General features: G+C 41.0%; 1 protein-coding gene across 1 annotated transcript in view; it reads right to left on the reverse strand.

The window, feature by feature from the left end:
* LOC124265956 overlaps positions 1 to 14,335 on the reverse strand; it is a 62,024-nt gene that overhangs the window by 1,726 nt on the left and 45,963 nt on the right. The window contains 2 exon segments of the mRNA XM_046700778.1: positions 1,315 to 1,464; positions 9,395 to 9,761. Of these exon segments, the coding sequence (XP_046556734.1) occupies positions 1,315 to 1,464; positions 9,395 to 9,761 (517 nt within the window).

The following is a 14,335-nucleotide window of genomic DNA, read 5'->3' on the forward strand; positions in this document are numbered from 1 at the left end:
TGAATGAATGAATGAATGAATGAATGAATGAATGAATGAATGAATGAATGAATCACGAATGTAATGAATGAATGAATGAATATAATTGATAATATGTGTCCTTGCCCCTCTTAGCCGCTATATATAATGAGATATCAGGGCCTAAACTATTTTCACTATATCATTCATATTGTCAGTTAATGAGTTAATAATGTATAAATCTTATAATATGAATAGAAATATTTACTGTTGCATTACATGTAAAATTAAGTGAAGGACTACAGATTGTTATGGTAGTCTATCTACCATTTTTGGAAAAGAATGCTCAACACAACTACGATGGAAGAGATGTAACAGAAGAGCAGAGGAAAACAAAATCATCACAGGAAGCGGGCTATATCCTTGGTGCATGCTACAAGATATCAATAACTTTAAAACTGTCCATCTTCGGCAGTTAAACAAATATAATGCTCATACGAAAATTAACGAATAAAACCAAAGCAAATTCGAATCTCCATATATTATCCACTCTGACGAGCAAAGGCTTTAAGCACCAGTTTGTCTCGACTCGCGAAATTAACTCTCGAGGACAATAAGTGGACCATACAGCCCTTGACCGAACGAAGATGTATTGTAAAGAACCTACAGCAACACGGTGCCTAGTAGGTGATCGCCATTGGTTGAGGCGCTGGTAGATTTGAAGGGACGATTTCCTGTACTTAGCACGCTGAAGGAAAACGTTTTTCAAAGATAGGGTTGACCGGTGTCCACTTCAACATTCTTGTACACATACAACTGACATCTGCAAACAGAGAAGGGGCGGCTCAGCTACATCCTCTGGCAACATATAAGCCAGAGCTTATCATTTCAAAACCATCTTCATGTTGATGAAGTTCAATTCATCTTAAATATATGCTGCGGAACCGATTATGATAGCTGTGGGAATTTTTACAACCAAAATTGTTTCAAATGAGTTTGTGTGCAGTCATGCTGGATCGTGAAGATAGTGAGCTTATGAGCGTATATGTTGAGCGGCACATAATAATTTTTCTTTCGTCTCTGAAGAAACCAAAAGGGATATTGGGAAACCTGAATTATAGGGGCTATGCGATGGCTACACCATAAAGATAAATCATGTTTTACTATTTAGCTGCAAAAGATATTGCTTCTGACTTTTCTTGCATTTCCGTTTTGATGTCGGTAAAAACAAAACAAAGCAAAAAGATGAAAGCCATGAAAAGACTTGTGCACCAACATGCAAAGTGAGAGTGAGATAGGGCAAGATGAGGTGCATGAATGATAACTATTATTTCAATGAAATGGTCACAAAGTTACCTTGGAAACAGACGAAGTCTCTTTTCTACTTTCTGAGTGCAGTTTGTCCCATCTCTGAAAATCTTCGAATGGATTCAGCTTCTGAACCTCTGGATGAAGTCGCAGCATCACTTCTACTATTATCATCACTATGACTAAGAATCCCAGCGACTTGAAAGGCCAAGAAGAAACTTGGGTCAAAGTCAGACATATCCACGGACAAGTAAACTTGTAAACCATTTTATGTTCACACACTGCACCCATTTAACTGTGGAAAAAGGACGGAGGGGTATACATAGCCCAGTGGATAAAGCATTTACTAGTCATCACGCCGAATACCAGGGTTCTATATGTGAAGACGTCTGATGTCTCCTGGGGCATGGAATTTAGGTAAAAAGTATACAGCTCCATATGAACCAATTTTACGGCGAAACAACGTCGTGTCGGAGTTGAAGGAAGTATGCAAATACTTCGAGTTATCCGATATTCCGACACAACCGCAAAATGATGACTGGATGTGGCATACGCAGGAGAAGCTTTCACTTCGAGACAAGGTTATATTTCGAGACAAGCTTTTACTTAATAAGTTCGGCACAACGTTGTTTGACTGTATGCTAATTTTGTTAAGTCCGAATTCCTGCTGGGATTGGCAAAGTCAAGGATGTGAAGGAGGTGAGGTGATGTTAAATTGGCTTTAACGTCGTGCTTGAGAAGATTTCGCTCATATGACGACGTGCATACGTGTGTATGTGCATGTGCGGCTGCTTCTACTAGCCCAGACTTAAGCTGGTTTTATAGTGCTAGCCCACTGAGATACCATGCCGCAGTGAAGCCATGAATACCCCACTTAGACACATTATACTGACTCCGAGCCGTGTGACCAGTCCTTGTTGTACCCATTAATGCCGAGCGCCAGGCAGGGACCAACAAGTACCATATTTTAACGTCTTTTTTGGTATGACGCGGTCGGGGGGATCGAACCCGCGACCTTCCGCTCTCGGTCCAAAGTTAAGGAAGGTAATTTGACCAGGAACATGCACTTAAGCTTCAAATATATCGATTATGTGATATCATCCAATAGCCATCGAACAGTCAATTCCCTTCCATTGATTTGCCCCTGAAATATATATAGACCAGCGAGACTGATCATCGGTTTCATATAAATGCATAATGGCTCATAGACATCAAAACTCTCACTAGACTGTATGACAAGAAGGATATCGAGCAATATACATGCAGCTCCAGGTTTTGGTGGCTTTAATTTGAGGTAAAACACATCAAGCGCTTTCTATGATGATTAAAACTTTGTTTCGATCCAAGTTACAACATTCAAGGCCTCAGTAAAGCGTTGTTTAAAGCATTTTCAGTAAAATATTTTATAATTAACATGGGGTTGAAATTTCCAGATTTTATGAATCTGCGACAAGGATGATATAAAGTATTAATCCACACTTTGACTTTTTAAGCTCCTTTGTCTGGCATTCCAATGCTACTCTCAAACAGCCCCTAGTACCTCTGCGACTTACTTCCCATTGTAACTGTCTCCAGCAGAACCCTTCGGTCTGAATCCAAACATCTTGTTAACTGTTCCAAAGTGAAACTCTCCAGTTGGGGGTTTAGCCCTAGTGGTTAAAGCGTTACTCGTCACGCCGAAGACCCGGCTCGATTCCCCACATGGGCACAATATATTTTACTGCTGTCGTAGTTGCGTATCCTGTGTTGTGTTTTTTGTCATGTTCAGTTAGGTATATCCTGGAAAACAACCCGAAGTTCATGTCTCTCCCCGGCGGTGGGGTAGCCTAGTGGTTAAAGCGTTGGCTCGTCACGCCGAAGACCCGGGTTCGATTCCCCACATGGGCACAATGTGTTAAGCCCATTTCTGGTGTCCCCCGACGTGATATTGCTGGAATATTGCTAAAAGCGGCGTAAAACTAAACTCAGTCAGTCAGTCAGTCCAGTTATGGGAAGAAATCGTTCGCATATGCTACAGCCACTGCCTGAAACAATCTCCCCCTTGATGTCCGCCAATGTCAAACCTGTTCTTCCTTCGAAACATCTATCAAAACTTATCTGTTCCGCCAAACTTTCTGCTGATCAATCCTCACTGCGCTTTGAGCATAATATCCAAGTATGGAAAGAGCTCAATACAAATCCACTATTATTATTAATATATTTTACAGATTAAAGATAATATGCAGCAGAGAGGTTCGGGTGATCCTGGCACAGTCAGGCTGGTAAGGCTCATCATCAGCTCAGGGTCCTTGCCCCCTCTACACGCAGCCCAGACAGAGAATGGGACTTCTCCCAGGAAACACTGCCTAGTCGAACCCACCAAGAACTTTCCGGAGAATATGCATACTCCCCAACACTGCAGCCTTCTGCATTACCCAGAGTGTCAGAAGGGCTGTGCTCCTGGTGGAGAACCCTGGCATTCTTCCTGATCTGCGCATGGGTACCGAGAACAATGGGAGCTTCTGACATCGGTGTACTTGGGATGCCAGCGAGACATTTCAAAGGCGAGTAGTCCGCTTTACTTAGTATGCTTTCGCTGAATCTTGCCAATCACATTGGTGTCAAAAGGGACAGAAAAATTCAATGATATATACACCTGGAACTTAATTAAGAACCCCCTGATATATTTCATGATAGTAAAGCAACTGTTAACCATCGTTAAACATGAATGATATCTCTGTATTACAACACATCTCTAGTAGTCTAAAAGGTGTTTCAGCTCCTTGCACTCGTCACAACGCATCCCTTTGTGCACGTGAAGCATACAACCCACACATTTCCCAAAATTCAGTTTCTCTAACATGCAATTTATGGGTATAAAAGCAGACAAATTTGTAACCGTCTCCATTAATGAATACTGAAACATGAGGAGAAGACTTTTCTCAAGCACTAAGGTGGCAAATTGTCGGCATGCATGCAACAGGCATGTCCTTCAAAGCTATTGACGACAACTGGTCACTCGGTCATCAGCCGACTTGTCCGAAAAACATCAGATGACAGATCTGAGAGATCGTCCGCCTGGACAACCCAGGAAGACAACGTCCCGTGTGATGATCGCAGCCTGGCACGTCTGGTGGCGGCGAGAACCCTTTGCCACAAGTTCGGTTTTGAAGTTCCGGTGGTTACCCTACAGACAATTATTGACCAGAACCGTTCTGAAATCGCCTTAGGGCACTTGGTATGAGGTCCAGAAGAGTCATCAAACGTCCTGCTCTGTCTGATCTCCATAAGAGACGACGTCTGGAGTGTTGTATGGCCTGTCGCCAGTGGAACCTGAGGAACTATGGAGGAGGGTCCACTGGTCAGATGAGAGCAGGTTCCTCCTCCACGTTACAGATGGTCGAATGAGAGTGTGGAGGCATAAAACACTGCTTACGTGCCCAGGAATATCCACCCTACTGTTCCTTATGGTGGAGGATCGGTTATGATCTGGGTTGTCTTTTCACACGACTGTAAACTCAAATGGTGACCTGTCCGAGGAAATCTTGATGGTCAGCTGTGGTACATCCGGGATATTCTCCATCCAGTTGTCGTGGCCCCACTTTGACAACCACCCGTTGGCTACACACCCGATATTCATCGACGACAACGCCAGGCCGCATCGTTCACGTGCTGTGACCGCACATCTCCAGAATGAGGCTATCATGACATTACCTTTGGACAGCCATGAGCCCTCGATTTGAATCCTTTGGAGCACATCTGGGACTTTCTTGGACGCCGTGAGAGGTTGAGAGAACCCTCTCCAGCATCTTGCATAGCTGGAAGCTGCTGTGCTATGAAGAATCATACTCAAGAAGGTTTTACCAGTAGCATGAGAGGAGGAGGATTCAAGCTGTCATCCAAGCACGTGGGGATACACCGATACCGATGCCAGACCCATTTCAGATAAAGTTAACATGTGACATTCCTTGTGCATCATTTCTTGTAATAGTCAGCCATTGACAATGCTACGACCATACTTGTTCAGTGACTATTTTCATCAAGAATCAATATGACCAAATCACATTGGTTACGCTATTAAAACAACACGTATTGGAATCATTGTCTTGTTTTTCATTCGCCAATAGATCGTATGTTTCACAATAGCTAAGGTTCCACTATTCTTCGGAATAGTGAGAGAGTTACAGCAAGTTTTGTTTCTCATCATCCAGAAAATAGGGTGCTTAATTAAGTTCCAGGTGTATATATAAATTCATTGGCTTTATCAAAAGATCAGGCTACATATTCTCGAAACGTTCGTAGCCTTTACGAACTTCGTAAGCCCATTCTTAACACATGGCTACGATCAAAGTTAAGAATTCTTAGGGCTACGAACGTTTCGAGAATAAGGGCCCAGGTTTGTTGGCAGGAATTCTTCTGAGACTGTATATGGACCGATTCCAGAAAAGTTTGAAAGCATAATTTTCCATGACGCCCTGGACATGTTCAAGTCGTACCATGGATGGACCTCGGAGTCAAAGCCACAGGCATGTCGGAGACGGTAGTAAAAGCAACGAGCCATGCTATCATGTCTCTTAAGATATGCTGTTTGTGCCAAGGAAGGGCATCGACTGACAAGGTGTTGGGCAGTCTCTGTGAATTCATTGCAAAGTCGACATTTCATGTTAATATTCCCTTTAAGAATCACATTTAGCCGATTGCGAGTGGGAAGTGACTTGTCCTGAGCAGCAAAAAGGAAGCCCTCAGTTTCACATTTGAGACCAGCCGATTTCATCCAGGCGAATGAGTCGGTGGGATTGCTATTCTGTTCCACACACTGCATGTACACACGATGCAATGGCTTCTCAGAAAGCTTCTCCACAAAAGACCGACACTGGGCATTATTATTATTGTTATTATTATTATTATTATTATTATTGTACCGTCAGTATAAGTGTTTCATGTTTTTGCAGGAGTTCATACGGACAGCCAGGGATGGGAATACGCAGAATACTATTACATGTACCTTTGTAACACCTCGTGGCATTATTTGACAGTGATTCATAAACCCTTGCTTATCAATCTTACAATCGACTGATGGACATGGAAAAGGTTTCGTCAGTTTAACTTGTTGATGGAATGCTTCAAAAAGTGGTGAAAACGGTGTTCGCTCTCTTGCATAAAAAAAACTGTTCAGCATACGAAGCATCCGAAGTGCAAACCCAATGGTGTACCGTTATGTGTGGGTTGAGTGTGAGGACATATGACTTAAGCTATCTATCTACTGCCATCTTCACAGAACATTGTGGGTGTCAATGTGGTCTCTACGCTGGCAGGCATCACTGTTCCAGTCAAAGCCTACTATAATTCCCAGAACAAACGTTATTTGATAGATCGACGTAAAATCGGATATGGGCAAGTCTAGAGTTTTATTTATGGGAACGTCTTCGAGCATAGCCATCGAGCTGCGGGGAATTACGGATTATCTGGCCCGACTGAAATTAACCAATGAATGACGTTAATCCTTGCCTTTGGTGAGGGATTTACAGCATTCATTCCGACTAAAAGATAATCCGAAATTTCCAACTTCGTGTTGGGTAATCAAAATATTAAACATTGACATTTTAAAAGAGAAAAAAGTATAAACGATAATACCCACAGAGAAACTTCACTAAATGCAACCGGTTCAGATAGAGATGTGATCTGTGACGTCATGAACATTAAAGACGTCATTCGTAGAGCAACATGTCTGTTGTTTCAGTGAGTTAAACTTTTACGTCGCATCAGCAATATTTCAGCCATATCGTGACGACAAAGAGTCATGTACTGAGAATACATATATTTATACTTAGCTGTCAGCGAATGACAGTATAACGACTAGATTATCACAACTATACTACCCATCAAAAATTTAGACTCACTAGTGTAAATGTAGCCACTTACTTCAGTCAACTGTTCTAAACTTGATTTTGCAAAATATTCCATTCAGTTTGAAGGTACTGTTTACAGATGAACTAATGTATTGTAAAACAAATTCGTATCTTGGAAAAGATTATTGTCATGAGTTAAGTAAATGATGAAAATCAGTGAAAATTGGCGAATTCTTAACAAAGCTTTACACCAAAACGTAGCTGTTCACATGAACGATATTTGCACATGCTTTTTAGCAATTTGATGCATGATCCTCGTACAATTAATCTGAATGAGGTGCTGTTGGTTCCCCGAAGTATTAGTGGGGAAATTCATCTTCGATGTAACCATGTATTTATACATGACATATAGTGAGTGCTTTAGGTGAGTCTAAACTTTTGATGGGTAGTATATATTAAACCTAGTTTGAGTTCAGTGTAAAATAATGTTGAATGAGAGATACATGTGTGGATTACAACGTCATTCGTAGAGCAACATGACCGTTGTATGACAGATGCACGTGTGGTATACAACGTTATTCGTAAAGCAACGTGTCTGTTGTATGAGAGATACTTGTGTGGATTACCACGTCATTCGTAGAGCAACATGTCTTTTGTATGAGAGATACATGTGTTGATTACAATGTCATTCGTAGATCAACATGTCTGTTGTATGAGAGATACTTGTGTGGATTACAACGTCTTTCGTAGAGCAACATGTCTGTTGTACGAGAGATACTTGTGTGGATTACAACGTCATTCGTAGAGCAACATGTCTGTTGTATGAGAGAGGATACTTGTGTGGATTACCACGTCATTCGTAGAACAACATGTCTGTTGTATGAGAGATACTTGTGTGGATTACAACGTCATTCGTAGAGCAACATGTCTGTTGTATGAGAGATACTTGTGTTGATTACAACGTCATTCGTAGAGCAACATGTCTTTTGTACGAGAGATACTTGTGTGGATTACAACGTCATTCGTAGAGCAACATGTCTGTTGTATGAGAGATACTTGTGTGGATTACATCGTCATTCGTAGAGCAACATGTCTGTTGTATGAGAGATACTTGTGTTGATTACAACGTCATTCGTAGAGCAACATGTCTTTTGTACGAGAGATACTTGTGTTGATTACAACGTCATTCGTAGAGTAACATGTCTGTTGTATGAGAGATACTTGTGTTGATTACAACGTCATTCGTAGAGCAACATATGTTTTGTATGAGAGATACTTGCGTGGATTAAAACGTCTTTCGTAGAGCAACATGACCGTTGTATGAGAGATACATGTGTGGATTACAACGTCATTCGTAGAGCAACATGCCTGTTGTATGAGAGATACATGTGTGGATTACAACGTCATTCGTAGAGCAACATGCCTGTTGTACGTGAGATAGATGTGTGAATCACAACATCATTCGTAGAGCAACATGCCTGTTGTACGTGAGATAGATGTGTGTGAATCCACAACATCATTCGTAGTACACCATGCCTGTTGTACGTGAGATAGATGTTTGAATCACAACATCATTGTGTTGTATGAGAGAAACGTGTGGATAACAACGTCATTCGTAGAGCAACATGCATGTTGTACGAGAGATACATGTGTGGTAAACAACATCATACGTAGAGCAACTTGCATGTTGTCTAGAGATACACATAAAACATCATTCGGAGATGGCACATCAGAAATGTGGTTGATTTGGGTCAAAGAACGTCGAGGTCTTGGATCGATTGATTACAAGTGGCCAACATAAAGTTTGAATTTGCTGACAATAAAAGTACTCAGACGAAAATGTAACCCTCTACCCCATTCCCTTTAAATCTGTCTTGATGTATTCGGTATGTATTGCGTAACTTTTAGTCATCACTGATAGTTATTGGTCCATTCATGTCTTTTTACCGTTAATTGTTTTCAAAACCTTTTCTTGTTCTTCAGTTACAACAATCTGATTTTCATCAAAATGTGTTAAATGTTTCTCTACAATATGAATGCGTTCGTGGTAACCGCCAAGAACAATGACATTTGGAGATTTGATATCATTGGTTGTTATGTCAACGATTAAATCTAAACGTCAGCAATAAAACCAACGAGAAGCAATGTTCTAAAAGTCAGAGTTGTGTCCAGACAGACAAAAAAAAGTGTTATACAACGATTAACGGGTCAGGGTTCGCTATAAATAAATTTAACGATAGGGCTACCATTTCAAGTCAAAGTTAACTGAGTCTTTTGCTATGACAACCAAGACATTAAACTTGCCTACCATCAGAATGCAGTCTGTTTGTCAGCTCCTCAAGTCTGGTCTCCAATCTGTGTATATGAGAATCCAGTTGTGACAATCGCTGAAGAAATAATGTTAATTTTTTTTCCAGCGAAGAATTCACATCGGACTGGTTACTGACTTCTTTAACTATTGTTTCCCTGGCAACCACTTGTTCTTTGAATGCCATCTCGAGTAACTGCAGACGATTGGCTAAGTCTGATATCACGTGTTGCCATGGGCAACCGTCAGTGGATGAAGAACTACATCCGCTGTTTGGGACGTCGTTGAGTTGCGGAATGTGTGAGGAGGACGTTGCCCAGCGTATGGACGCAGCGATGCCAATTAATGAGAAAAGAGCACTGAAAAATAAAGGAACCACTATAGATATTGGATCTTAAAAAGTAATTCATGAAAAATAGTTTTCCATTACTATAGAAGATGGCTAGTTATCAGAAATATAAATTGGAAAAAAAAGCATTGAGATCCTCTTTTTGGTACTCCCAAACAAATTGCAAAAGAGATATCTGCATAAAAATATAGTTGATTTTGTGAAAGATTCAAATGTGTAGGCAGAATGTCTTTGTGCTGGAATAAAATAAAATTAATCACATTAAAAGTGAAATAAACGTTTACTGTAAACACGGATATACGTGATCAATTCATAGGATATTCAGCACTATTATGCGCCCAATGGAATGAGTTTCGCTGGATAAATGAGACGCTATAGAATACGTAGGCTTTTACTGAAACAGGCTTGATGGAGATCATCTTCCAATGAATGTCAAGCATTGTCAGCTAGTTCTTGTGTCTGATTTAGGTAATCCCCCAGACATCTGTTTTTCCCCACCATTCATCAGTTACAACAGCCTTCCACTTCATCTTCCAGATACATCGACAAGAGAGGAAATATGTTATCTCCAATATAACATTACACATTTTATATCGATCTGAAACATTTCTGATACGCTGCCAAGTAGAAGTTAATCTGATTGTTTGACATTTCCCGTCATCAAAGATCAATAAATACCAGTAATGTCAAAGAAGAAATATCAACTTTGACTTAAAGTTGACGTAATTTAAATTACTGGTTAAACTGTGATTGAGTGCCCTAGTATCAGTGTTGAAGTTAGGACGAGCTGCGTGTTGAATTTGAAATCACGATAAATGAATCATAGGAACCCATGGTTTCATTCTGTGCGCCTTTTTGATCTGGCCATCGCTTCCTGAACGTAAACTAAGGTCAAGAAGTATTTAACTGACTGACTGACTGAGTTTGGTTTTACGCCGCTTTTAGCAATATTCCAGCAACATCACGGCGGGGGACACCAGAAATGGGCTTCACACATTGTACCCATGTGGGGATTCGAACCCGGGTCTTCGGCGTGACGAACCAACGCTTTAACCATTAGGCTACCCCACCGCCCCTCAAGAAGTATTTAAAGATATGAAAGATGTAATACGTAAACAGTAACTAGTAAAGTGTCAGCCGTCCTTTTTGTGTGTTCTATAATCGTGCACACACACACACGCACACACACACACGCACACACACACGCGCGCACGCACGCACGCATGCACGCAAGCACATAAACACACATACGCACGTGAAGGATATGCAAAGGTGTTCCTTAGCTTCTTTTGAGTTGTCCTTTGTGACAGAAGGTGATATATACTGTTCATCGTTACAGTTGATATGAGAGCCCTTATAGCCGAGTCAGCACAAACTTGGTCCATTTATATTGCACTAAATCCACACCGACAGCATGCTCATAGCGCAGACAAGATAGAATTTTGGAGTCACTTGTAAAACGTAGAGAAAAGGTATGTCTTTAGATTTGCTTTAAAACATGTGACTGTTGGGCTTGTTCTAAGGCGAGCTGGTAACTCATTCCAGTTCATCGCGGCCGCCTCTGGAAATGAGCGAAAACCATAGGATTTCAACTTCCATTTTTGAATGTGAAGTACGGTTTTGTCACTGGCGCGAAGCTGTCTGCATGGAAGATACGGTTTGAACAATTCTTTGAGATAGGCCGGAGCAGTGCCTAGTATGCACTGGTAGACAAGGGTTAAAACTTTAAAGTTCACCCTAGCTCTTATGGGCAACCAGTGTAACTGTTTTAGAATAGGGGTCATGCTTGAGAACTTTGGTGCTTTGCTGACAATACGTGCAGCAATATTTTCTATGCGTTGAAGACGGTTTAAGAGCTCTTGGGGCTGTTTAAAAGCAAGCTATTACAATAGTCTATTCAGGAAAGAATGAGGGAACGAACAAGGGCAAGATGTAGAACATTCAGACAGTAGATGGCGTATTTTCCGATGGTCCGGATATGATTGCTTGAGACGGTAAATGAATAAATTTCCGAAGACCATGCCAGGATCCGATAAGGTAGGTGTCATAACCAAGACCCCTGATTCCTTGGTGCTACAGATGTCGTGCCGGAAAGGCTAAAATATATATTTCGGATGTCCCGGGAGAGCTAATTTTCCAGGAGTAGGTGGGTACCGCCAAGGCTTAAGATACGGTGAATACTTTATTTTGCTGGAAACAAGTTTCGCCTGAACCGACAGTAGTGGGACACGGGTTACTGGATGTGCACAGAGGCTGGTTGTTCTGCCCGTATCGTGACAAGTGGAGACCGACTTCTGACAGTGGCGCACACCCACAATCATACGGAACTTCATCTGAGGTAAGGTGCTACACCGAGATATTCGAGATCTCTGTCACATAGCCATTTTCTGACACATTTGATTGACACCGGTGGTTTGACTGAACTACTGTTTAAACCGAAGTCAATTGAACCCAACTATTTCAATGTTACACTGAAAACGCACCTGTTTCACTGGGTTTGTAATTGTGTTTAAATGATTAAAATTAGACATGGGTATTAATTCATGATTGCAAGAGGCGTGCTAGAAACCTACGTCCATGTGTACAGTTCTTAGCTTCGCCGGGACCGCATCAATGGTCAAGTGGACAGAACGTTCGTCCGGAGAGCAAAAGTTCCGTCTTTTATCCCTACCATATCAAACGATGGGACTCAAAACTCTTCTCAGTCATCTAAATCATCACCTTTAACGTTAATCAGCTGATACCCTTATAAAACACATACATCTGACCTTGAAGATCCAGGAGGAGTTTCTCTTTAACAGCAACCAATGCTTGTCTTAAGGGACGACTAACGAGATCGGGTGGTCAGGCTCGCTCACTTGATGCATGTCATCGTATCCCAATCCGAGACGATGCTCATGATGTTATTCACTGGATAGTCTGCTCCAAACTCTATTTTTACAGACGCCGTCTTATAGCTTGAATACTGCTGAATGCGGCATTAAAAATATACAAATATAGTCATGTTTCAAAAAGCATAGCCATTTCAATATTAATTTAGATACAGTGACAACTCACAGTGCAACACGTCCCATCATCAGCAGCATCGGATCTTCACAATAATGAAGATGAACAGTTAGCAATAATACAGTTATATTACATGCCGGGATCATCTCCTTTAGTCCAATCAACATCCAGATCCGTCTCAGTTTGCTCAGCACACTGAGACATCATTAGCCGACTTAAAGACGATAGCGTAACTCGAGGCTGCCACGAAGAGGGTGCTATTGTCGTAAAGAAGGTTGATATATTGAGCCAGTTTGAAGCAAGTGTCATGGCCTGTGATGATCAAATTTGCCAAGCTTTTCCAATAGGCTTTCGCTTCTGGTTTAGAACGTTAGATAATAGCAACATCGTCCCACGCTTTCTCTCAAATGATTTATTAATTAACCAAGAAACAGGTCCAAAAAACTCTTTGTGACTTTTTTTGCATTCACATCGGCTTCGAAAAATGTAATTTGTAAGGATGAATTAACAGAAATCTCATTAAACGATCCAAAACCAGTACGTGGAATAACAGGCTTTTAGTGTTGTAATGAACTCGGAACGGGCGTATAACAAGGTTACTTATAAATATCTCTGGAAATAGTCACATACTATTTTCTCAAGAAATAATTATGCACAGGAGACACAGTTTGCTGGGACACCATCGGTAGCCGTTATTAATGTCTTGTCTAAAATCGACCCCGTGGTCCAGAGCCTTTCTCAAAATGCAAAGCTGGTGTCAACATACACTCATGGAAACGAATAAGGGAACACATCAAAGTACAAGTGTTACTTTATTCTTTTCCGGGTTTCTTCACAAGGTATATATTGCACTGCGAGTGAAATTCTGGGAATGAATAAAGGAACACTTGTACTTTCATTCGTTCCTTTATTCGTTTCCATGAGTACATATGAAAAGACTTGAAACTCTATTTCAATCTTTACAATAAAATCTCCGTCATTGCTTTTCAAAGGCTTTCTATAAGCAAAAAGATCATGTTTTGTGAGATCAATTTAACATAGCATACATAAGTGACATTGACTTGTTTGAAGCTGACTCGAACCTTAAGTTTGTTACTTGTGCAGTGTGGGCGAAATATTGGTATTTCCATTCCAGATGTGGCCATGGGAACAGGAGACATTAAACCATTCAGCAGCACTGATCTGTGAATCCTCATCCTTCAGAAACCAACATAGAATCAATAGCGAATATGCACAGGGACGGTATGAAAACGTGACGAAAATTTTAACAACTTTCCTATATTTCATCGTACAATTCTTCTCCTGACTTCAAAGAACCTCGCTTTCGCATGCGAATGTTGTGTGTGCTGGGGTAGAGGAAGGTGAAAGGATGAAATATAAAAAGTGCCTTTCTCAGAAGGTATTTGTAGATGAACTCTTTGTGTGTGTGACTGTTTTATTTCGTAATTGTGATAATCAGAATGGTCAAAACTGATTAGAAACCTTTTCACTGTATGTCAGCTTATCAAGCCTTTGCACTATGAAGAATGGAAGGTGCTGTGGTTGGTTTGTTGGTTTGCAATATTCCAGCTAATAATC

The sequence above is a fragment of the Haliotis rubra genome, unplaced genomic scaffold (genome assembly GCF_003918875.1).
Source record: "Haliotis rubra isolate DU_JTF1 unplaced genomic scaffold, ASM391887v1 Scf1221, whole genome shotgun sequence".
In the NCBI taxonomy this organism is placed as follows: domain Eukaryota; kingdom Metazoa; phylum Mollusca; class Gastropoda; order Lepetellida; family Haliotidae; genus Haliotis; species Haliotis rubra.